The sequence below is a fragment of the Artemia sp. Qi Xiang Cuo genome, chromosome 5 (assembly GCF_049724085.1).
Source record: "Artemia sp. Qi Xiang Cuo chromosome 5, ASM4972408v1, whole genome shotgun sequence".
NCBI classification, from domain to species: domain Eukaryota; kingdom Metazoa; phylum Arthropoda; class Branchiopoda; order Anostraca; family Artemiidae; genus Artemia; species Artemia sp. Qi Xiang Cuo.
This window is the reverse complement of record NC_142798.1, coordinates 6,385,588-6,412,578: the sequence shown is the minus strand read 5'-3', so window position 1 is coordinate 6,412,578 and position 26,991 is coordinate 6,385,588. Positions and strand designations below refer to the sequence as shown.

At 34.0% G+C, this 26,991-nt stretch overlaps 1 protein-coding gene across 1 annotated transcript in view; it reads right to left on the bottom strand.

The window, feature by feature from the left end:
* Positions 1-26,991, bottom strand: part of LOC148951747 (adenylate cyclase type 3-like) — a 97,481-nt gene that overhangs the window by 40,943 nt on the left and 29,547 nt on the right. The window contains exon 2 of the mRNA XM_089088663.1: positions 10,273-10,391. Coding sequence (XP_088944789.1) covers positions 10,273-10,391 — 119 coding nt within the window. The remainder of the gene's footprint in view (positions 1-10,272; positions 10,392-26,991) is intronic.

The following is a 26,991-nucleotide window of genomic DNA, read 5'->3' as shown; positions in this document are numbered from 1 at the left end:
CCCCAAAACCCTCGGGGCAAGGGTTTTAAGCTATGCCCTGAGGGCATATAAGAACTACGCTGGCTCATTCAATTGGGCTCATTCAATTGGAAATCGAGAGTTCTAGTGCCCTTTTTAATAGTCGAAAGTGATTGGAGGGAAACTCGCCACCCCCCCCCCCCCCAACGCCCATCATTCTCCCAAACTCATTCATTCAAAATTTTGAGATAGCCATTTGGTTAAACGTAGTTGATTTCCAGATAGAAAATATCTTTTTGAGGAGGAAACTCCCCCAAAACCCTCGGGGCAAGGGTTTTAAGCTATGCCCTGAGGGCATATAAGAACAATTTTGGCACAATGTACCCTTTATTAGCAGGGCACTTTAGAGCAGGGCATTATTTCCTTTAAAGCAGGGCACTTCATATGGAAGGAGTCGTCGTAGAGACTTCAAAAGGGGCTCATTCGATTGGAAATCGAGAGTTCTAGGGCCCTTATTAATAGTTGAAAGTGATTGGAGGGCAACTAGCCCCCCCCCCCCCCACGCCCATCATTCCCCCAAAGAAATCCAGTCAAAATTTCGAGATAGCCACTTTTTTCAGCATAGTTGATTTCCGGATAGAAAATGTGTTTTGAGGACACTCTCCCACAACCCTCAGGGCAAGGGTTTTAAGCTATGCCCTGGGGGCATATAAGTTTTTATTGAAGCTGTTGCCGTAAAAACTTCAAAACAGGCTCATTCAATTGGAAATTCAAAGGGCGAGTACTCTTTTTTATAGTCGAAAGTGATTGGAGGGGAACTTGACGCCCCCCACGCCCAATATTTCCCCGAATACATCCCAACAAAAATTTGATAAAGCCAATGTGTTCAAAGTAGTTGATTTACAGATAGAAAATATGTTTTTGTGTAGGACACTCCCCCAAAACCCGCAGGGCAAGGGTTTTAAGTTATACCCTGGGGGGATAAAAGGTTTTTATAGAAGACTTTGTCATAGAAACTTCAAAAAAGGCTCATTCGATTGGAAATTCAAAGGGCTAGTGCCCTTTTTAATAGTCGAAAGTGATTGGGAGCAACTACCCCCCCCCCCCCCGTCCCTCATTCCCCCAAACATATCCAATCAAAATTTTGAGATAGCCGTTCTGTTCAGCGTAGTTGATTTCCACATAGAAAATATGTTTTTGAGGAGGAGACTCCCCCACAACCCTCGGGGCAAGGGTTTTAAGTTATGCCCTGAGGACATATAAGAATGATGTTGGCACAATGTAGTATGTATTATTTTTGTCCTGTAGAGAAGGGCACTTCATATGGAAGGGGTCGTCGTAGAAACTTCAAAAGCTGCTCATTCGATTGGAAATTTAGAGTTCTAGTTCCCTTTTTAATATTTGAAAGTGATTGGAGGGCAACTAGCCCCCCCCCCACCCATAATTCCCCCAAATACGTCCAATCAAAATTTTGAGATAGCCATTTTGTTCAGCGTAGTTGATTTCCAAATAGAAAATATGCTTTTGAGAAGGGCACTCCCCACATCCCTCAGGGCAAGAGTTTTAAGTTATGCCCTGGGGGCATATAAGGTTTTTATAGAAGGTGTGTTCGTAGAAACCTCAAAATCGGCTCATTCTATTGGAAATTCGAAGGGCTAGTACCCTTTTTAATAGTCAAAAGTGATTGGAGGGCAAATGCCCCCCCACACCCATTATTCCCCCAAACACATCCAGTCAAAGTTTTGAGATAGCCATTTTGTTCAGCTTAGTTGATTTCCAGATAGAGAACATGTTTTTGAGGAGGACACTCCCCCACTACCCTCAGGGCAAGGGTTGTAAGTTATGCCCTGGGGCATATAAGGTTTTTATAGAAAGCGTTGTCGTAGAAACTTCAAAAAAGGCTCGTTCGATTGGAAGTTAAAAGAGCTAGTGCCCTTTTAATTGTCGAAAGTGATCCGGGGGCAACTACCCCCCCCCAGGCCCATCATTCCCCAAAGACATCCAATCAAAATTTTGAGATAGTCATTTTGTTCAGCGTAGTTGATTTCCAGATAGAAAATATGTTTTGAAGAGGACACTCCCCCACAACCCTCAGGGCAAGGATTTTAAGTTATGCCGGGGGGCATATAAAGTTTTTATAGAAGGTGTTGTCGTAGAAACTTCAAAACATGCTCATTCGATTGGAATTTCGAAGGGCTAGTACCTTTTTTAATAGTCAAAAGTGATTGGAGGGCAACTACCCCCCCCCCCCACCCCCACGCCCACCATTCCTCCAAACACATCCAATCAATATTTTGAGATAGCCATTTTGTTCAGCGTAGTTTATTTCCAGATAGAAAATATGTTTTGGAGAAGGACACTCCCCCAAAACCCTCAGGGCAAGGGTTATAAGTTATGCCCTGGGGGCATATAAGGTTTTTATAGAAGGGTTTGTCGTAGAAACTTCAAAAAAGGCTCATTTGATTGTAAGTTGAGAGGGCTAGTGCCCTTTTTGATAGTCGAAAGTGACTGGAGAGCAACTAACCCCCCCCCACCTATCCCCTCAGTCCCCCAAACACGTCCAATCAAAATTTTGAGATATCCGTTTTGTTCAGCGTAGTTGATTTCCACACAGAAAATACATTTTTAAGGAGGACACTCCCCCCTCATTCCTCGGGGCAAAGATTTTAAGTTATGCCCTGAGGGCATATAAGAACGATGTTGGCAAAATGTACAATGTATTATTTTTTTTCCTTTAGAGCAGGGCACTTCATATGGAAGGGGTCGTCGTAGAAACTTCAAAAGGAGCTCATTCGATTGGAAATTGAGAGTTCTAGTGCCGTTTGAATAGTCGAAAGTGATTAGAGGGCAATTAGCCACCCCCCCCCCCCCCCAACGCCCGTTATTCCCCCAACCACATCCAATCAAAATTTTTAGATAGCCATTTTGTTCAGCGTAGTTGATTTCCAGATAGAAAATATGTTTTTGAGTAGGACACTCCCACCCAGCCCTCAGGGCAAGGGTTTTAAGTTATGCCCTGGGGGCATAGAAACTTCAAAACAGGCTCATTTGATTGGAAGTTCGAAGGACTAGTACCCTTTTCAATAGTCAAAAGTGATTGGAGGGCAACTAGCCACATCCAATCAAAATTTTTGCAGGCCAAACTAAGAATCTTTTTTGCCTCCGTGCTCCTCCTATGAATTCTTATAGCTCTGATCTTTTTCCTCTATCAGCCGCGACCGATATCTCCTACTAGGACGCTATTGAATCAAGTTGTTTACCCGAATTGAAAATGATAACGAATCTATTCTCAGTATTTTTTCCTACGTCCTTATAGTATCTGCCCACTCCTGATTAGGTTTGTGGATTTTAAAGTATTATTTTCTTTTTCCCTGAAAAAAACTATGTCAATATAAAACGAACAGAAATTAATTTCAAAAACTTTTTCCACAAAATAAGTTTTTCAAAGAAAAGTAAAGAACTCCATTAAACAAAAAAATAGAAATAATAAAATCAAACAATCTACCAAGCGTGAAAATACCACAAATCAGCATCGATAAATAAATGAAACCCAAAACGAACAGAAATTACAATAATTGATCGAGTCAAACTCAAAACGAGCAGAAATTAACATAAGTTGGGTGCGAAACCCCTATGCCTTCCCAAGGCCAGAACAAAATTTGCACTTTACTGAAAAAATGCAAATGAATGTGCATTGTCAGTTTAGAATACATAAACTGATATTTAGTAATCAAAATGTTTATATTATTTGATTTATTAAAGTTATTAAAGTAAAAAAATTTATATTTTTTCAGTTTAGTGCAAATTTTGTTCTGGTCTTGGTGAGACATAGGGGTTTTGCCCCTATGCCTTCCCAAGACCCAAAAATATATTTTTGAGGAGGACACTCCACCGTCATCCCTCGGGACAAAGGTTTTAAGTTATGCCCTGAGGACATATAAGAACGATATTGGCACAATGTACTATATATGATTTTTTTCCTTTAGAGAAGGGCACTCCATATGGAAGGGGTCGTCGTAAAATTTCAAAAGGGGCTCATTCGATTGTAAATTGAGAGTTCTACTGCCTTTTTTAATAGTCGAAAGTGATTGCAGGGCAACTAGCCCCCCCCCCCCCCAACGCCCATTATTCCCCCAAACACGTCCAATCAAAATTTTGAGATAGCCATTTTGTTCAGCTTAGTTGATTTCCAGGTAGAAAATATATTTTTGAGGAGGACAGTCCCCTACAACCCTCAGGGCAAGGATTATAAGTTATGCCCTGGAGGCATATAAGGTTTTTATTGAAATCTGTCATAGAAAACTGAAAAAGGGCTCATTCAATTTGAAATTCAAAGGGATAGTACCCTTTTTAATAGTCGAAAGTGATTGGAGGGCATCTAACCCCCCTTTCACGACCAACTTTTCCCGAAACACATCCCATAAAATTTTGAGATAGGCATTTTGTTCAGCGTAGTTGATTTCCAGATAGAAATTATATTTTTGACGAGGATTCTCCCCCACAACCCTCAGCGCAGGGATTATAAGTTATGGCCTGGAGGCATATAAGGTTTTTATTGAAATCTTTTTCGTAGAAACTTGAAAAAGGACTCATTCTATTTGGAATTCAAAGGGATAGTACCCTTTTTAATAGTCAAAAGTGATTTGAGGGCAACTAACCCCCCTCTCACGCCCACAATTTCTTTAAACACATCCAATCCAAATTTTTAGATAGCCATTGTAGTCACCGTAGTTGAAAGTTTTGGAAATTAGGTCTTTAAGGATGACAACCCCTCCCCCCACAGCCCTCAGGTTAAGGGTTGTATGTTATGCCCTGGGTCATATAAAGTTTTTATTGAAAGAGTTGTCGTAGAAACTTCAAAAAGGGCTCATTCAATTGGAAATTGAAAGGGCTAGTGCCTTTTTTAATAGTTGAAAGTGATTGGATAGCAACTAACACCCCTCTCACGCCCATCATTTTCCAAAACCTATCCAATCAAACTTTTGCAGACCCAACTATAGAGACTAAAACACTGAAAAATTTAAAGTAATATTTTATTTTTCCCTCAAAGGATTATGTCAATATAAAACGAACAAAAATTAATTTTAAAAACGCTATCCACAAAATAAGTTTTTCAAAGAAAAGTAAAGAATTCAATTAGACCAAAAATGAGAAAAAATAAAATCAAACAATCTGCCAAGCGTGAAACTACCACAAATCAGCATCGATAAATAAATGAAACCCAAAACGAACAGAAATTACAATAATTGATCGATTCTAACTCAAAACGAGCAGAAATTAACATAAGTTGGGCGCGAAACCCCTATGCCTTCCCAAGGCCAGAACAAAATTTGCACTTTACTGAAAAAATACAAATGAATTTGCACTGTCAGTTTAATATACATATACTGATATTTAGTAATCAAAATGTTTATATTATTTGGTAAAAACATTTATATTTTTTCAGTATAGTGCAAATTTTGTTCTGGTCTTGGGAAGGCATAGGGGTTTTGCTCCTAACTTATGTTAATTACTAATAAAAGCGATCGTAAATAAAATTAAAAGGTCTAGCACCCTTTTTGAAGTAACCAAAAAACTGAAGGGCAACTAGGCCCCCTCCCCCACGGCCGTATCCAGGGGGGTTACCCGGTTTGATCCCCCCCCCGAAATTTTTGACCGAGTCGAAAATAAGTCGAAAATTAGTAAAACCTAGGTAAAAATCAGTAAAATTAGTGGAAAACTGAGTCACAAATTCTGTTCCGAAAAAACTAAAATCAGATAAAAAATCTAAAATCATGCCGGAAATTCCCCCTCCGTCGAAAATTTTTCTCACAAATACCCCCCCCCCTCCCGTAGAAAGGTTCTTCCATATATAATTCCTTCTGGAGAAGTTATCCTGTGGAAAACTCTTCCCTGGAGAATTTCTCACGTGGAGAATTTCCCACGTGGAAAATCCCCCCCCCCTTACCTTCGGGAAAACACTCTAGACAATTCCAAGCTGGTAATTATTCCCCCAGACAATTCTCCTTAGTTTCTCCACATGTAAAATTGATTCGGCGAAGGGAAAGTAAGACAAATAAAAGGAATGTGTATAAGAATCTTGGCGAATTCCTCCCGTGTAAAATTTCTCTTGGAAATTTCACCCCCCCCCCCCACATGGAAAATTATCCCCGTAGAAACTTCCCCCAGCAGAAAATTCTTCCCCTTCCCCGTGAAATGTCTACATACATCCCAATAAGAAATACTATACGTAAACAATGGGCAAATTTCGTCACCTACAAACCTTTCTTCAGGGCCTTTGGGGGGTTATGTTATCCTCATAGATATAGTTACTGGGCTTTTCAACTATGTTGAAGAAAATGGATATCTCAGAATTTTTGATCTGATGACTTTTAGAAAAAGTTGGGTGAGAGTGGGGCCAGTTGTCCTCGACTCTTTTTGGTCGCTTAAAAAGAGCACTAGAACTATTAATTTCCGTTCGAATGAGCCCTTTCTCGGTATCCTAGGACTATTGGTTAGATGCAATCACCCCTGAAAAAAAAAACAAATAAACACGCATCAGTGATGTTTCTTCTGGCAAAAAATACAAAAATCCACATTTTTACAGATGGAGACTTGAAACTTCTACATCAGAATTCTCGGATACGCTGAATCTGATGGTGTAATTTTCTTTAAGATTCCTTGATTTTTAGAGGGTGTTTACCTCCTTTTTCCAAAATGAGGAAAATTTTCTCATGCTTGTAGCCTGTGGTTCATCAATATAATTAGTAAAAACTAAACTTAATGAACAAGTAAGACTAAACTTGATGAATCGTATATATTTGGAATCAATATAATAAGCCGATTCTTTGGATATATCTATTGATATCAAAATTTCACAGTTTCAGCTGCTATTGAGCCGGATCATTCCTTACTTACATTTCGCCACCACGAACTGATCGATAGCACATTATACTTTGGTTACTTTTTTTTATAATTTTTACCAATAATTCCCAAGCTGAAGTTGAAACGTTTCCCCCATGCTCAACTGATAAACGAGCCTCTAATTATAACCTCGTTTCCTTATTTATCAAATTAATCAATCTGTTGGATTTTTGACTTGATGAAGTGATGATGGGAGTTATCGAATGGTTTTTTATTTGATTTTTTGTCGTTTCTAGTTTTGTCTTTTGTGGGTGATTGCCGTCACCTTTCATAAGTTGATTTATATTTAGGCCTAGGCGGGAAGGGGGTGTCTATTTACATAAGCAAGCTTTACTTCAGGTTTTGTCATGCTTTTTATTGAGTAGAGTAGAGTAGAATATTTTTATTTATAACACATACATAAATAAATGTCACAAAACAGCGCACATGCCTGGTGGCATACTTTAGCGCTGAAAATATTGCCAACGAAAATACACAGCCATTTTCTAACTAAATTTTACAACAACAAAAAAGAAAACCCTAATGAACAAAATGCTTAGCATGTCATAAGATATTTCTTCACCAGTGTTAGAAAATGTCGCTTGTTGCTGCATTCTCGAACTGATGCTGGAATTGAGTTCCAGATTTTTGACCCAGTGTGAGGGATGCTGAATCCCGCTCTCGATGTCGGGCGAATTTCGCAAGAAAAGTCTGAACGATAGTAGGATAATTGTGAAATTGAGAATTAGTTGGAAAAATGCCGGAGAAATTTACAGGTAAATTACTATATTGATAATCGTGATAAATACTAGAGATAGAAATTGAATGAAGTTGGTCGAAATAAAAAATTCCTGAAGTCCCATATAGGTGTCTAACTGAAGATCTGCAATCAACATTAAAAAGAGTCCTCATTGCTTTATTCTGAAGTATTTGGAGAGATTTGAAAACAGATTAAAAGGTAGATGCCCAAAACACAATGCAATAAAGAATATAAGAGTGGACAAACGAATAATAAATAGATTTTAAAATGAATTTAGGAAAGAAATGAAAAAAACGAGTTAGCATGCAGATATTTCGGGAAGTTTTTAACGACAGTGTTTTTTGCATATTTATGAAACGACAAATTTTCATCTAAAATGATCCCAAGATATTTAAACTGATCTACCCGTTTTAATTCAAGACCATTCAAGAAAAGAGAGAAGCTATCTGACACTACTGATCCAGTTCGCGAAAATAGCGTATATTGGCATTTTTTCATTAAGAGCTAGTAAATTCCTTGAATACCGATCAGATACAGTTAGTAACGTACTTTCGAGGTTCTGGAAAAGAACTGATAGGTCCCAGTGAGAAGCAAAAATTACTACTTTTTCAGCAAACATTATAATTTTACAAAGAGGCAAAACTTCTGGCAAATCATTTATAATAAGAAGAAATAGAATAGTCCCAAGGACAGAGCCCTGAGGCACTCCTTAAACGGAGATCACGAGATTTATCAACACAATCTTGTCGTCTCCCAGAAAGGTAAGATGCAAAAAATTTAGCAGCTTGTGTTGAAAACCCATAAGACTTGAGTTTAAAAAGAAGCAACGAATGATTTACGGTGTCAAACGCCTTGGCCACATCAAGAAAAATCGCCAACGCGTGTTGCCTTCATCTAGTGAATCATTAATATTTAGTAAAAGCTCATGAATTGCCAGTTCAGTTGAATTTCCTTTTATAAAACCCTATTGAGACGTGTGTAAAATCTTACTATCAAATAAATATTTTTGTAATTGACTATTTGCAAGTTTTTCCCAAATTTTGCTGAAAATCGAAGGTAGAGAAATGCCTCTATAATCTGAAGGGTCAGTTGAACTCCCACCTTTAGGTAATGCTATAACATTTGGTTTTTTCAAAAGCTCAGGAAAAACCCCATGCATAAGTGATAGATTAAAAATATGTGCCAACAAAGGTGAAATGCTTGACGCTATTTGCTTTACGGTTTGAGCCGAAAATCCAAATTCGTCCTTAGAAAAACTCCGTTTAAGCCTCAGAATAACTTTTTCAATCTCATGAGGCTTAATTTCAGAAAAAGAAAACGAATTTTCTCGAAAACGAATAATGCTATAAACTGTGAGATCTTCAAACAATTCAGGTGTCTGTAATTTTAAATAATTCTTAATTTCTATTTTTATGTTTTAACGATGTCAAAATACCTTCAGTAATCCATGGGTCAAATTTCTGCGCAAACTTTCCTTGCGAAACTCGTGTTGAAGAAGCCGGATCCCGCAGTCGCATCATTTGATCAGTAAAATCTGAAAACGCAGCATTTGCGTCATCTGAGCCATAAACCGAACTCCAATCATGGTCACCAATTAACTGACGCAGAACTTTACAATTAATCCATGTATATCGCTTTTTTGAATTATCTATTGTTGATTCTTGATGTTATTTATTACTATTATTTAAATTTAAAAGGACACTCACCGGAAAATGATCTGACATATCAGACTAAATTACTGACGCTTTTTCAGCATCAAATAAAACAGGAGAGAAAAATATATTATCTAAAAATGTAGCTGTGTTAGCTATAACTCTTATCGGCAGAGAATTACTTGGAAGAAAAATAAACAACACAACATCATACTTAAAAACTCCTTATTATTTCCAACATCGGGATTCAAAAGATCAAAGTTAAAATCACCCGAAATAATGACCGGTTTTTTCAACGCTTCCAGATTTTTCAACAGCGATTCAAAAACTTCAACAAATCTTTTTGGGTTACCCGGCTGAGATCGATAAACAGTCACGAAAATAAATGTATTACAGCCCAAAGGTACAACTTCAACAAAAATAGTCTCACATAACCCCTCATCAAATACAGACAAATCACTGAGAATACTAAAAGACCAGTCATCACGAATATACAGCATCTGACCTACTGTTGCATTCTGACACCTTTTACGCGAAATACACTTCATCCCGGGCAGATCTAACATTTTAAGGGGTGTATTAGCAGACAAAAAAGTTTCGCAAACTCCAACAATGTCTATAGGACTAGATGCAAGCAAGAGCTTCAGTTCATTGAATGCACTTTGTAATCCATGGGCATTTATGTGTAACAATCGGATCGGAAAATCACAATTTTTTGTTTTATCTGATAGAAAGTCGCCTGAAAAATAATCACATTCAGGTAGATTATTTACATAATGCATATCTTTATCTTTTCCGGTAGCTGAATTAAACATCTAATTTCAAACGAGAATCAAGAAAACACTGTAAACGATCCATATACCAAAAAAAAAAAGAAAAATTCACCGCTTCTTAGTTTAGACGACAGGTTCATATGACACATTGCGAATTTGAACTGCGTCGGAAATCGTTGATTAATAAACCCTTTCTTTCTTCTTAAAAAAAACTGGAATAAAAGTTTAAGTGTATAAAAATACTAACCTGACATTTTCATGGCGACTCATATAAATCTTTTTGAATTGACTGTCTTTGGCGGATCCTAGGTCGTTTCTCATGCGCACTGCAACATGTTGGGGCAAAACAGATAGAAGAAGCCTTTCCTAAGTAGAAAAACATCAATCAAGGAGTGAAAATACATCACTGTCGTAACAAAATCTCTTGGAGAGTGATAAATTATATTGCATTACTTTGCCAGTGATTATACGTCTCTTAATCTCTTTTAATTACGCGTTTTAATTGGTCAATACTCGACCTGGAAAGACTAGAAATAACTAATGAAAATAAACTGAATATTTGATATATATAATTATATTAATTCTCTGAAAAGTACCAAACCAAAATTTTTTTCACTGTAATTCCTATTTTTATTTTTACTGTTGTAAATATAAATGAGATTTTTTTGTAATATATTTTATTTTCAGTAACGCAGTATTTGTAGTAGTTGTAATTAAAGTAGTATTTGTAATTAAAGTGTAATAAAGTATTTGTAGTATGTATATAGTGCATTTTGGTTGGTCCAACATTCCCTCAACATGCACAGAAAGTTACAACATAGTACTCGAAGCTGTTCCTGAGATATAGCTCTTACGCCCTTTTAATACCCTGCATTCACATAGTGCATGTACAGAGTGTGTTTGTATTTAGTTCAACAAACCCCTAACCATTTCCTGAGAGTTTCACCTTCCTGCTCTTAGCATCAGTACTAGTAGTCGTAGTAATAATAGCAAAAGTAGTAGCAATATGCACGGAGCGCTTGTTGGTCAGTTAAACATCCCTTTCAATGCGCCTTGAAAGTTTCAACTTGATACTCTAAGCTGTTTCTGAGAAATTGATCATAAACTCTTTTGGTGACCCGAATATACCAAGTGTGTTCTGATTTAGTTTGACATACCTCTGAAATATTACCTGAAGGATTCACTTTGGTGGACAATGAAGAAAACAATGAAGTTTTTGAATATATTGTTGAGAAATAGATTTTCTATGCATTCGGGAAGAAGCTGCTCAGAAGGTAATTCATATTTACAGAGAAACTGGAAATATAGGGGCCTTCAGAATGTTTTTTTCCATTTGTGAAAATCCAATGTGGAGGATGACTGCTTTAAAATAAGTTGTTCTAATAGTTACTGCGGGAAAAGATCCACCAGATTCTGTTGAAGTGTTTACGACAGTAGAAGTGACCCTAAAGCCCCCACGACTCACCCCTGCTGCCATCTACAATTTAGTTTAATGCTGACGGGACATAATTTATTCAAGGATTATCGATCGAATCTAATGGTGGTCAAGGTCAATCGATCTGTTGTTGTTGTTGTTGTTTGGCCACGTGTAATGGCATGAGGGGTGATTTACATAATCGATGGAGGAATTATTGATTTATGACACTGTGGGGTGATTTACATAATCGATGGGGGAATTATTGGTTCACGAAGGGGAATTAAGAAACAAACATGGCTTCATTGTTGTTTGGCTAGCCTGGCCTGAGAACTTGATTTACATAATCGCTAGGGGAAATTATTGATTCACGAAGGGGTAATTATGAAACAAACATGACTTCATTATTGTTTGGCTAACCTAAACTGTGAACTTGATTTACATAATCGGCGGGGAAATTGTTGATTCACGAAGAGGGAATTAAGAAACATTAAGGCTTCTTTAATCTTAGGTCTGAGGGATAAACGTTCTTTAGGACAGAGAGAAAAATTAATATTCTATTTTTAAATGGGGCTTCATTGATCTTTAGTGTCAGGAATCATAAATGACATCACTTGGTATCTTGGAATTATGCGGGAGTCTAAAGAGATAGAAATTCTATTTTTAAATACGGCTTCACGGAGCTTTAAGTCGGAGAGGTAAATTGATATTCTATCGAAACCATAATAGTTTAGCTAGGAACATTTATGAGATGAAGAGATTAACGTAGGAAAGGGTTTCCTAGAAATTTGAAATGTGAAAGCACAGAGATGCCAAAAAACAAAAGGAACACACAGAAATTACTTTTAGGGGATTATTTGGGCGAAACGGTTTTAGACAAGTTATGGAATTATTTCGGCAAAACCGTTAGAGACGTTTTAAAAGATCATTTTAGAAAGGGTTTTAGAAGAGGTTTTGAGTGTGGTCGTTATAGTAAACAAGTTCTATTTGAACAGTGTCTTGAGGTCCTCTACCCCAACCCCAAAGGGCTCCCGATCACCCTACCCCGATCCAAAGGGTTCCCATCCCCCTACCCCAAATCAGAAGGAACCCCCTGGTCCCCCAAGGTTTCCAGGGCTCCCCCCGGCCCCCCCGACCCTCAAAGGCCCACCCCGGGCCCCCCCTAAGGCAGATCGAGCTCCCAAAAGACCACTAGGGTCCCAAAGGCCTTCACCCGGTCTCCAAATGTCCACCAGGCTCTCAACCGGCCCCAGGACCCCCAAAGGCCCTCCACCGGCACCCAAAGGTCCCCCAGGCTCCCAAAGGGCCCCCACCCTCCCTCTCCTCCCCACTCCTCACCTTCACCTCCCCCTCCCCCCAACCCCCTCCCCCTCCCCCTCCCCCTCTCCTCCCCTCCTCCTCCCCTCCCCTCCCCTCCTCCCCTCCCCTCCCCCTTCCCTCCTCCCCTCCCCATTTTTTTAATATTTTTTGTGCATTGAGACACAGAAGGAACACCCTCCCCCAAGGGTCCCCCAAACACCCTCCCCGGGCCCCCTAAAGAGTCCCCTCTCCATTTTTTTTAATACTTTTTTATGGCTTTATTATGTCTTCTGAACAAGTTCCATTCATAATGTCATTCCTAAACCCATTTTCCAACCTCAAAGAGTCCCCTCCCCAATTTGTAAATACTTTCTTGAATTTTTTAACATGGTATTTTTTAACTTTTTACGTTCCGACCTTTCTCAAAGAGTCAAATTTAAAGTTCTATTCCAAATATTTTCCCGGAACAAGAAAAGTCCCAAGACATAAAAAATTTAAAGTTCACTGCTAAATTTTTCCGTAGAAGATAGGAAAAGTTATACTATGATTGTGATTATTTTCTATGAAGATAAAAAATTTCACTTTAATTCTAAATTTTCTTAAATTCAGTTCTGACCATTCTCAAAGAGATGAAAAAATTTAAAGTTCTGCTCCAAATATTTCCCCGGAAGAAGAAAAGTTGAACTTCAATTCCGAATTTTCTCAATGAAAATGAAATAAGTTATTGATCAATTCTATTTTCCCAAAATAATATAAAATTTTCCACTTCAATTCAAATTTTTCTCAAAGAGATAAAAAAATTTAAAAATATTGTTCCAAATTTTTCTTAGAAGATAGAAAAGATCAAGTTCTAATCTGAATTTTACCAAAGAACACAATTCAATTCTAATTTCTCCAGAGAAAATAAAAAGCTTCCACTTCAGTTTTAAGTTTACCAAGACATAAAAAATTTAAAAGTTCAGTTCTAAATTTTTTCTTAGAAGATAGGAATAGTTATACTTTGATTGTGATTATTTTCTATGAAGATAAAAAGTTTCACTTTAATTCTAAATTTTCTTAAATTCAGTTCCGATCTTTCTCAAAGAGATGAAAAAATTTAAAGTTCTGTTCAATCTATTTTCTCGGAAGAAGAAAAGTTCAACTTCGATTCTAAATTTTCTCATTGAAAATGAAATAAGTTATTGATCAATTCTATTTCCCCAAAATAATATAAAAAATTTTCACTTCAGTTCAGATTTTTCTCAAAGAGATGAAAAATTTAAAATACTATTCCAAATTTTTCATAGAAGATAGAAAAGTTCAAGTTCTCTTCTGAATTTTACCAACAAACACAATTCAATTCTAATTTCTCCAGAGAAAATAAAAAGCTTTCACTACAGTTTTAAGTTCACCAAGACATAAAAAAATTAAAGTTCTATTCTAAATTTTTCTATATAAGATAGGAAAAGTTATACTATGGTAGTGATTATTTTCCATGAAGATAAAAAGTTTCACTTTAATTCTAAATTTTCTTAAATTCAGTTCCGACTTTTAACAAAGAGATGAAAAAAATTTAATGTTCTGTTCCAAATTTTTCATAGAATATTGGAAAAGTTATACTTTGATCGTGAATATTCAAGTTCTCTTCTGAATTTTATCAAAGAACACAATTCAATTCTAATTTCTCCAGAGAAAATAAAAAGCTGACACTTCAGTTTTAAGTTCGCCAAAACATAAAAAATTTAAAGTTCAGTTCTAAATTTCTACATAGAAGATAGGAAAAGTTATACTATGATTGTGATTATTTTCTATGAAGATTAAAAGTTTCACTTCAATTTTAAATTTTCACAAGGAAGTGAAGAAAAGTTCAACTTCGATTCTGAATTTTCTCAATGAAAATGAAATAAGTTATTGATCATTTATATTTTCTCAAAATAATATAAAAAATTTCAACTTCAGTTTAGATTTTGCTCAAACAGATGAAAAAATTTAAAATACTGTTCCAAAATTTTCATAGAAGATAGAAAAGTTCTTGTTCTCTTCTGAATTTTATCAAAGAACATAATTCATTTCTAATTTCTCCAGAGAAAATAAAAAGTTTCCATATCACTTTTAAGTTTACCAAGACATAAAAATTTTAAGTTCAATTCTAAATTTTTCCATAGAAGATAGGACAATTTATACTATGATTGTGATTATTTTCCATGAAGATAAAAAGTTTCACTGTAATTCTAAAGTTTCTTAAATTCAAGTCCGACCATTCTCAAAGAGATGAAAAAAATTAAAGTTCTGTTCCAAATATTTTCCCAGAAGAAGAAAAGTTCAACTTCGATTCTGAATTTTCTCAATGAAAATGAAAAAGTTATTGATCAAATCTTTTTTCCCAAAAATAATATAAAAATTTCCACTTCAGTTCAGATTTTTTTCTCAAAGAGATGAAGAAATTTAAAGTTCTGTTCCAAATTTTTCATAGATGATAGGAAAAGTTATACTTTGAACGTGAATATTCAAGTTCTATTCTGAATTTTACCAAAGAACACAATTCAATTCTAATTTCCACAATAAAAAATTTAAAGTTCAATTCTAAATTTTTCGGTGGAAGATAGAAAAAGTAATACCATACGTGTGAATATTTTCACGGAAGATAAAAAGTTCTAGTTCAATTTAAAATTTTCTCAACGAAGTGAAGAAGAATTCAAGTTCTCTTCTGAATTTTACCAAAGAACACAATTCAATTCTAATTTCACCAGAGAAAATAAAAATATTCCACTTCAGTTCCTTATTTCACAAGGACATAAAGAAATTTAAAGTTCAATTCTAAATTTTTCGGTGGAAGATAGAAAAAGTAATACCATACTTGTGAATATTTTCATGGAAGATAAAAAGTTCTAGTTCAATTTAAAATTTTCTCAACGAAGTGAAGGAAAGTTCAAGTTCTCTTCTGAATTTTCTCAATAAAAAAGAAATTAGTCATTGATCATTTCTATTTTTCCAAATAATATAAAAATTTTCCACTTTAGTTCAGATCTGACTCGAAGACATGAAAAATTTAAAATACTGTTCCAAATTTTTCACTGAAGATATAAAAAAGTTCAATCTGGCTCGAAGAGATGAAAAATTTAAAATACTGTTCCAAATTTTTCACTGAAGATAAAAAAGTTCAAGTTCTCTTCGGAATTTTACCAAAGAACACAATTCAATTCTAATTTCTCCAGAGAAAATAAAAATCTTCCACTTCAGTTCTTTATTTCACAAAGACAAAGAAATTTAAAGTTTATTTCTAAATTTTTAGTTGGAAGATAGAAAAAGTAATACCATACTTGTGAATATTTTCCCGGAAGATAAAAAGTTATAGTTCAATTTAAAATTTTCTCAACGAAGTGAAGAAAAGTTCAAGTTCTCTTCTTACCCTTACCAAAGAACATACTTCAATTCTAATTTCTCCAGAGAATACAAAAATCTTCCACTTCAGTTCATTATTTCACAAAGACATAAAGAAATTTAAAGTTCAATTCTAATTTTTCGGTGGAAGATAGAAAAAGTAATACCATACTTGTGAATATTTTCACGGAAGATAAAAAGTTCTAGTTCAATTTAAAATTTTCTCACCGATGTCAAGGAAAGTTCAAGTTCTCTTCTGAACTTTACCAAAGAACACACTTCAATTCTAATGTCTCCAGAGAAAACAAAAATCTTCCACTTCAGTTCTTTATTTCACAAAGACATAAAGAAATTTAAAGTTCATTTCTAAATTTTTCGGTGGAAGATAGATAAAGTAATACCATACTTGTGAATATTTTCACGGAAGATAAAAAGTTCTTTTTCAATTTAAAATTTTATCAACGAAGTGAAGAAAAGTTCAAGTTCTCTTCTGAACTTTACCAAAGAACACACTTCAATTCTAATTTCTCCAGAGAAAACAAAAATCTGCCACTTCAGTTCTTTATTTCACAAAGACATAAAGAAATTTAAAGTTCAATTCTAAATTTTTCGGTGGGAGATAGCAAAATTAATACCATACTTGTGAGACTAAAAGTGAAGATATTTATGCAGAATTTAAACTAGCTATGGCTAAGTTTACTAAAGACAAGCTATTTTCTAGAGAAAAAACACAACATCAGAAATAATGATCAATGTTCCTTTAGTACCTACACAATTAGACTAAACATGAATATATTTATGCACAGTTTCAACTATCTCTGGATAAGTTTGCTAAAGACAATCTATTTTCTCCCAAAAACACACAAAATGACAACAAATGTTCAATTTTCCTTTAGTACCTATGCAATTAGGCTTAAATGAAGATATGTATTCAGAGTTTCAACTAGATATGGCTAAGATTGCTAATGACTCGCCATTTTAGTGCAAAAAAACACCAAATCAGAAGAAAACTGTTCAATTTTCCTTTATTACCTAAGCAATTAGCCTTAAATGAAGATATTTATGCAGAGTTTCAACTAGCTATGGCTAAGTTTGCTAAAGACAAGCTATTTTCTTGCGAAAACACACAAACTCAGAAAAAATGTTCAATGTTCATTTAGTAACTACGTAATTAGACTAAAAATTAAGATATTTATGCAGATTTTCAAATAGCTATGGCTAAGTTTGCTACAGACATGCTATTTTCGTCCTAAAACACACAAAATCAGAAGTATAATTTTCAATGTTCCTCTAGTACCTACGCAATTAGGCATAATTGTAGATTTTTATGCAGAGTTTCAACTATCTATGGATAAGTTTGCTAAAGACAAGCTATTTTATTACGAAAACACGCAAAATCAGAAAAAAGGTTCAATGTTCCTTTAGTACCTACGCAATTAGACTTAAATGAAGATATTTATGCAGAGTTTCAACTAGCTATGGCTAAGTTTGCTAAATACAAGCTATTTTCTTGCGAAAATACAAACAAAATCAGAAAAATTGTTCAATATTCCTTTAGTACATACGCAATTAGACTAAAATTGTATATATTTATGCACAGTTTCAACTATCTATGGCTAAATTTGATAAAGACCAGCTATTTTCTTGCGAAAAAACACAAAATCAGAAAAAATGTTCAGTGTTCCTTTATTACCTACACAATTAGACTAAAATTACGATATTAATGCACAGAGTCAACTAGCTATGACTAAGTTTGCTAAAGACAAGCTATTTTCAAGCGAAAACACACAAAATCTGAAAAAATGTTCTGTGTTACTTTAGTACCTAAGCAATTAGACTGAAATGAAGATATTTATGCAGAGTTTCAACTAACGATGTCTAAGATTGCTAAAGACAAGCTTTTTTCTTGCGAAAACACACAAAATCAGAAAAAATGTTCAATGTTCCTTTAGTACCTACGCAATTAGGCTTAAATGAAGATATTTATGCAGAGTTTCAACTAGCTATGGCTAAGTTTGCTAAAGACAAGCTATCTTCTTGCGAAAACATACAAAATCAGAAAAAATGTTCAGTGTTCCTTTAGTACATACACAATTAGGATAAAAATGAAGATATTTATGCAAAGTTTCAACTAGCTATATTTTCTTGCGAAAACACACAAAATAAATAAAAAATGTTATATGTACATTTTTTACATAATAATTGTTGATTAATTTTATATTTTTTTTCAGATTTAATTAGAGATATGTATATTTTTGATAATTTATATATAATTTATTTATAAAAAACAAAAAATCGTAAAAAATGTTAAATGTTAATATAGTACCTACTCAATTAGGCTTAAATGAAGATATTTATGCAGAGTTTCAACTAGCTATGGCTAAGTTTGCTAAAGACAAGCTATTTTCTTGCGAAAATATACAAAATCAGAAAAAATTTTCAGTGTTCCTTTAGTACATACACAATTAGGCTAAAAATGAAGATATTTATGCACAGTTTCAACTAGCTATGGCTAAGTTTGCTAAAGACAAGCTATTTTCTTGCGAAAACACACAAAATCTGAAAAAATGTTCAGTGTTCCTTTAGTACCTACGCAATTAGGCTGAAATGAAGATATTTATTCAGAGTTTAAACTATCAATGGCTAAGTTTTCTAAATACAAGCTATTTTATTGCGAAAACACACAAAATCAGAAAAAATGTTCAATGTTCCTTTAGTACCTACGAAATTAGGCTTAAATGAATATATTTATGCAGAGTTTCAACTAACTATGGCTAAGTTTGCTAAAGACAAGCTATTTTCTTTCGAAAACACAAACAAAATCAGAAAAAATGTTCAATGTTCCTTTAGTACCTACGCAATTAGGCTTAAATGAAGATATTTATGCAGAGTTTCAACTATCTATGGCTAAGTTTGCTAAAGACAAGCTATTTTCTTGCGAAAACACAAACAAAATCAGAAAAAATATAGTTAGGTTAGGTTAAGTTAGATTAGGTTAGGTTAGCCTACGTCCGCGCGCATAGCGGGGCGGTGAGGTTGGAGTAAGTTAGGTTAGGTTAAGTAAGGTTAGGTTAGGTTAGATTAAGTTTGGTTAGGTTAAGTTTGGTTAGGCTAGGTTAGCCTCCGAACGCGCGCGTACGTAGGCTAACCTAGCCTAACCTAACCTAACCTAACCTAACTTAATCTAACCTAACCTAACCTAACTTAACCTAACCTAACTTAACCTAACCTAACTTAATCCAACCTAACCTAACCTATATGCGCGCGTACGTAGGCTAACCTAACCTAATCTAACTTAACCTAACCTAACAATATTTTTTCTGATTTTGTGTGTTTTCGCAAGAAAAAAGCTTGTCTTTAGCAAACTTAGCCATAGCTAGTTGAAACAGTGCATAAATATCTTCATTTTTAGCCTAATTGCGTAGGTACTAAAGGAACATTGAAAATTTTTTATGATTTTGTGTGTTTTCGCAAGAAAATAGCTTGTCTTTAGCAAACTTAGCCATAGCTAGTTCAAACTCTGCATAAATATCTTCATTTTTATCCTAATTGCGTAGGTACTAAAGGTTAATTTAACATTTTTTATTATTTTTTTTGTGTTTTCTCAAGAAAATAGCTTGTCTTTAGCAAACTTAGCCATAGCTAGATGAAACTATGCATAAATATATTAATTTAAGAATAATTGATTATTTTCTAAAGTAACTAATTACTTTATATCTTTGTTTTTTTGAAGTATATTTAATAAATATTTTATATATAAAAATTATAAAAATATCTTTGAAACTATTAATATATATATTCACTTCAGACTAAGTGCGTAGGTACTAAAGGAACATTGAACATTTTTTCTGATTTTGTGTGTTTTCGCAAGAAAATAGCTTGTCTTTAGCAAACTTAGCCATAGATAGTTGAAACTGTTCATAAATATCTTCATTTTTAGCATAATTTTTTATTTACTCAAGGAACACTGAAAATTTTTTCTGATTTTGTTTGTTTTCGCAAGAAAATAGCTTGTATTTAGCAAACTTAGCCATAGCTAGTTGAAACTCTGCATAGATATCTTCATTTAAGCCGAATTGAGTAGGTACTACAGGAACCTTTAACATTTTGTGTGAGTGTGTGTGTTTTCGCAAGAAAATAGCTTGTCTTTAGTACACTTAGCCATAGATAGTTGAAACTCTGCATAAATATCTTCATTTCAGCCTAATTACGTAGGTACTAAAGGAACATTGAACATTTTTTTCTGATTTTGTGTGTTTTCGCAAGAAAATATAGCTAGTTGAAACTCTGCATAAATATCTTCATTTTTAGCCTAATTGTGTATGTACTAAAGGAACAATGAACATTTTTTCTTATTTTGTATGTTTTTGCAAGAAAATAGCTTGTCTTTAGCAAACTTAGCCATAGCTAGTTGAAACTATGCATAAATATCTTCATTTAAGCCTAATTGCGTAGGTAATAAAGGAACATTGAACATTTTTTCTGATTTTGTTTGTTTTCGCAAGAAAATAGCTTGTATTTAGCAAACTTAGCCATAGATAGTTGAAACTCTGCATAAATATCTTCATTTCAGCCTAATTGGGTAGGTACTAAAGGAACATTGAACATTTTTTTCAGATTTTGTGTGTTTTCGCAAGAAAATAGCTTGTCTTTAGCAAACTTAGCCATAGCTAGTTGAAACTGTGCATAAATATCTTCATTTTTAGACTAATTGTGTATGTACTAAAGGAACACTGAACATTCTTTCTGATTTTGTGTGTTTTCGCAAGAAAATAGCTTGTCTTTAGCAAACTTAGCCATAGATAGTTGAAACTCTGCATAAATATCTTCAGTTTTAGCCTAATTACGTAGGTACTAAGGGCACATTGAACATTTTTTCTGATTTTGTGTGTGTTGTCTCAAAAAAATAGAGTGTATTTAGCAAACATAGACATAGCTAGTTGAAACTCTGCATAAATATATTCATATAAGACTAATTGCGTAGGTACTAAAGGAACATTGAACCTTTTTTATGATTTTGTGTGTTTTCGCACTAAAATAGCTTTTCTTTAGCAAACTTAGCCATAGATAGTTGAAACTCTGCATAAATATCTTCATTTAAGACTAATTGCGTAGGTACTAAAGGAACATTGAACATTTTACTTCTGATTTTGTGTGTTTCTGCAAGAAAATAGCTTGTATTTAGCAAACTTAGCCATAGCTAGTTGAAACTCTGCATAAATATCTTCATTTAAGCCTAATTGCATAGGTACTAAAGGAACATTGAACATTTTTTCTGATTTTGTGTGTTTTCGCAAGAAAATAGCTTGTCTTTAGCAAACTTATCCATAGCTAGTTGAAACTCTGTATAAATATCTTCATTTTTAGTCTCATTGTATAGGTACTACATGAACAGTTAAAATTTTTTCTGATTTTGTTTGTTTTCACATGAAAATAGCTTTTCTTTAGCAAACTTATCCATATCTAGTTGAAACTCTTCATAAATAACTTCATGTAAGCCACATTGAGTTGGTACTAGAGGAAAATTGAAAATTTTACTTCTGATTTTGTGTGTTTTTGTAAGAAAATAGCTTGTCTTTAGCAAACTTAGCCATAGCTAGTTGAAACTCTGCATAAATATCTTCATATAATCCTAATAGCATAGCTACTAAATGAACATTTAACATTTCTTCTGATTTTGTGTGTTTTTGGACGAAAATAGCTTGTCTTTAGCAAACTTATCCATAGCTAGTTGAAACTGTGCATAGATATATTCATGTTTAGTCTAGTTGCGTAGGTACTAAAGCAAAATTGAACATTTTTTCTGTGTTTGTGTTTTTTCACTAGAAAATAGCTTGTCTTTAGCAAACTTAGCCATAGCTAGTGGAAACTCTGCATAAATATCTTCATTTTTAGTCTCACAAGTATGGTATTAATTTTTCTATCTCCCACCGAAAAATTTAGAATTGGACTTTAAATTTCTTTATGTCTTTGTGAAATAAAGAACTGAAGTGGCAGCTTTTTGTTTTCTCTGGAGAAATTAGAATTGAAGTGTGTTCTTTGGTAAAGTTCAGAAGAGAACTTGAACTTTCCTTGACATCGTTGAGAAAATTTTATATTGAACTATAACTTTTTATAATCAGTGAAAATATTCACAAATATTGTATTACTTTTTATATCTTCCACCGAAAAATTTAGAATTGAACTTTAAATTTCCTTATGTCATTGTGAAATAAAGAACTGAAGTGGAAGATTTTTGTTTTCTCCGGAGAAATTAGATTTGAAGTCTGTTCTTTGGTAAAGTTCAGAAGAGATCTTGAACTTTCCTTAACATCGTTGAGAAAATTATAAATTGAACTAGAACTTTTTATCTTCCGTGAAAATATTCACAAGTATGGTATTACTTTTTCTATCTTCCACCGAAAAATTCAGAAATCAACTTTAAATTTCTTTGTCTTTTTGAAATAAAGAACTGAAGTGGAAGATTTTTATTTTCTCTGGAGAAATTAGAATTGAATAGTGTTCTGTGGTAAAATTCCGAAGAGAACTTGAACTTTTTTATCTTCAGTGAAAAATTTGGAACAGTATTTTAAATTTTTCATCTCTTTGAGCCAAATCTGAACTAAAGTGGAAAATTTTTATATTATTTGGAAAAATAGAAATGATCAATGACTAATTTCTTTTTCATTGAGAAAATTCAGAAGAGAACTTGAACTTTCCTTCACTTCGTTGAGAAAATTTTAAATTGAACTAGAACTTTTTATCTTCCATGAAAATATTCACAAGTATGGTATTACTTTTTCTATCTTCCACCGAAAAATTTAGAATTGAACTTTAAATTTCTTTATGTCTTTGTGAAATAAGGAACTGAAGTGGAATATCTTTATTTTCTCTGGTGAAATTAGAAATGAATTGTGTTCTTTGGTAAAATTCAGAAGAGAACTTGAATTCTTCTTCACTTCATTGAGAAAATTTTAAATTGAACTAGAACTTTTTATCTTCCGGGAAAATATTCACACGTATGGTATTACTTTTTCTATTTTCCATCGAAAAATTTAGAATTGAACTTTAAATTTTTTATTGGGGAAATTAGAATTGAATTGTGTTCTTTGGTAAAATTCAGAATAGAACTCGAATATTCACGATCAAAGTATAACATTTCCTACCTTCTATGAAAAATTTGGAACAGAACTTTAAATTTCTTCATCTCTTTGGGAAAAAAATCTGAACTGAAGTGGAAATTTATATATTATTTTTGGGAAAAAAGATTTGATCAATAACTTTTTCATTTTCATTGAGAAAATTCAGAATCGAAGTTGAACTTTTCTTCTTCCTGTAAAATATTTGGAACAGAACTTTAATTTTTTTCATCTCTTTGAGAGTGGTCTGAATTGAATTTAAGAAAATTTATAATTAAAGTGAAACTTTTTATCTTCATGGAAAATAATCACAATCATAGTATAAATTGTCATATATTATATGTAAAAGTTTAGAATTGAACTTAAAATTATTATGTGTTGGTAAACTTAAAAGTGATATGGAAACTGTTTATTTTCTCTGGAGAAATTAGAAATGAATTATGTTCTTTGATAAAATTCAGAAGAGAACAAGAACTTTTCTATCTTCTATGAAAAATTTGGAACAGTATTTTAAATTGTTTCATCTGTTAGAGAAAAATCTAATCTGAAGTGGAAAATTTTTATATTATTTTGGGAAAATATAAGTGATCAATAACTTATTTCATTTTCATTGAGAAAATTCAGAATCGAAGTTGAAATTTTCTTCACTTCTTTGAGAAAATTTAAAATTGAAGTGAAACTTTTAATCTTCATAGAAAATAATCACAATCATAGTATAACTTTTCCTATCTTCTATGTAGAAATTTAGAACTGAACTTTAAATTTTTTATGTCATGGCGAACTTAAAACTGAAGTGGCAGCTTTTTATTTTATCTGGAGAAATTAGAATTGAATTGTGTTCTTTGATAAAATTATGAAGAGAACTTGAAGATTCATGATCAAAGTATAACTTTTCCAATATTCTATGAAAAATTTGGAACATAACTTTAAATTTTTTTCTTCTCTATGTGAAAAGTCGGAACTGAATTTAAGAAAATTTATAATTAAAGTGAAACTTTTTATCTTCATGGAAAATAATCACTATCATAGTATAACTTTTCCTATCTTCTACCGAAAAATTTAGAATAGAACTTTAAATTTTTTATGTCTTGGTTAACTTAAAACTGTAGTGGAAGCTTTTTATTTTCTCTGGAGAAATTAGAATTGAATTGTGTTTGTTGGTAAAATTCAGAAGAGAACTTGAACTTTTCTATCTTCTATGAAAAATTTGGAATAGTATTTTAAATTTTTCATCTCTTTGATAAAAATCTGAAGTGAAGTGGAAAATTTTTATAGTATTTTTGAGAAATAGAATTGATCAATAACTTATTTCATTTTCAATGAGAAAATTCAGAATCGAAGTTGAACTTTTCTTCTTCCGAGACAATATATTGAACAGAACTTTAAATTTTTTCATCTCTTTGAGAAAGGTCGGAACTGAATTTAAGAAAATTTAGAATTAAAGTGAAACTTTTTATCTTCATAGAAAATAATCACAATCAAAGTATAACTATTCCTATCTTCTAAGGAAAAATTTAGAACTGAACTTTAAATTTTTAATGTCTTGGTAAACTTAAAACTGAAGTGGAAGCTTTTTATTTCCTCTGGAGAAATTAGAATTGACTTGTGTTCTTAGGTAAAATTCAGATTAGAACTTGATCTTTTCTATCTTCTAAGAAAAATTTGGAACAATATTTATAATTTTTTCATCACTTTGAGAAAAATCTGAATTGAAGTGAAAAATTTTATATTATTTTGGGAAAATAGACTTGATCAATAACTTATTTCATTTTCATTGAGAAAATTCAGAATCGAAGTAGAACTTTTCTTCTTCCGGGGAAATATTTGGAAAAGAACTTTAAATTTTTTCATCTCTTTGAGAATGGTCAGAACTGAATTTAAGAAAATTTAGAATTAAAGTGAAATTTTTTTTCTTCATAGAAAATAATCACAATCATACTATAACTTTTCCTATCTTCTATGGAAAAATTTAGAAGTGAACTTTAAATTTTTTATGTCTTGGGACTTTTCTTGTTCCGAGAAAATATTTGGAATATAACTTTAAATTTGACTCTTTGAGAAAGGTCGGAACGTAAAAAGTAAAAAAATACCATGTTAAAAAATTCAAGAAAGTATTTACAAATTGGGGAGGGGACTCTTTGAGGTTGGAAAATGGGTTTAGGAATGACATTATTAATGGAACTTTTTCATAAGATATAATAAAGCAATAAAAAATTATAAAAAAAATTGGAGAGGGGACTCTTTGGGGGGCCGGGGGAGGGTGTTTGGGGGACCCTTGGGGGAGGGTGTCCCTTCTGTGTCTCAATGCACAAAAAATATTAAAAAAATGGGGAGGGGAGGAGGGGAGGGGGAGGGGAGGAGGGGGGAGGGGAGGGGAGGAGGGGAGGGGAGGAGAGGAGGAGGGGAGGAGAGGGGGGAGGGGAGGGGGGTTGGGGGGAGGGGGAGGTGACGGCGAGGAGTGGGGAGGAGAGGGAGGGTGGGGGCCCTTTGGGAGCCTGGGGGACCTTTGGGTGCCGGTGGAGGGCCTTTGGGGGTCCTGGGGCCGGTTGAGAGCCTGGTGGACATTTGGAGACCGGCTGAAGGCCTTTGGGACCCTAGTGGTCTTTTGGGAGCTCGATCTGCCTTTGGGGGGCCCGGGGTGGGCCTTTGAGGGTCGGGGGGGCCGGTGGGAGCCCTGGGACCCTTTGGGGACCGGGGGTGCCTTGTGGTTGGGGTGAGGGGGATTGGAACCCTTGGGTGCGGGGTTGGGTGATCGGGGGCCCTTTGGGGTTGGGTAGAAGACCTCAAGACACTGTTCAAATAGAACTTGTTTACTATAACGACCACACTCAAAACCTCTTCTGAAACCCTTTCTAAAATCATCTTTTAAAATGTCTCTAACGGTTTTGCCGAAATAATTACATAACCTCTCTAAAACCGTTTCGCCCAAATAATCCCCTAAAAGTAATTTCTGTGTGTTTCTTTTGTTTTTTGGCATTTCTGTGCTTTCACATTTCAAATTTCTAGGAAACCCTTTCCTACGTTAATCTCTTCATCTCATAAATGTTCCTAGCTAAACTATTATGGTTTCGTTAGAATATCAATTTACCTCTCCGACTTAAAGCTCCGTGAAGCCGTATTTAAAAATAGAATTTCTATCTCTTTAGACTCCCGCATAATTCCAAGATAACAAGTGATGTCATTTATGATTCCTGACACTAAAGATCAATGAAGCCCTATTTAAAAATAGAATATTAATTTTTCTCTCTGTCCTAAAGAACGTTTATCCCTCAGACCTAAGGTTAAAGAAGCCTTAATGTTTCCTAATTCCCTCTTCGTGAATCAACAATTTCCCCGCCGATTATGTAAATCAAGCTCACAGGTTAGGTTAGCCAAACAATAATGAAGTCATGTTTGTTTCATAATTCCCCCTTCGTGAATCAATAATTTCCCCTAGCGATTATGTAAATCAAGTTCTCAGGCCAGGCTAGCCAAACAACAATGAAGCCATGTTTGTTTCTTAATTCCCCCTTCGTGAACCAATAATTCCCCCATCGATTATGTAAATCACCCCACAGTGTCATAAATCAATAATTCCTCCATCGATTATGTAAATCACCCCTCATGCCATTACACGTGGCCAAACAACAACAACAACAGATCGATTGACCTTGACCACCATTAGATTCGATCGATAATCCTTGAATCAATTATGTCCCGTCAGCATTAAACTAAATTGTAGATGGCAGCAGGGGTGACTCGTGGGGGCTTTTGGGTCACTTCTACTTACGACCAG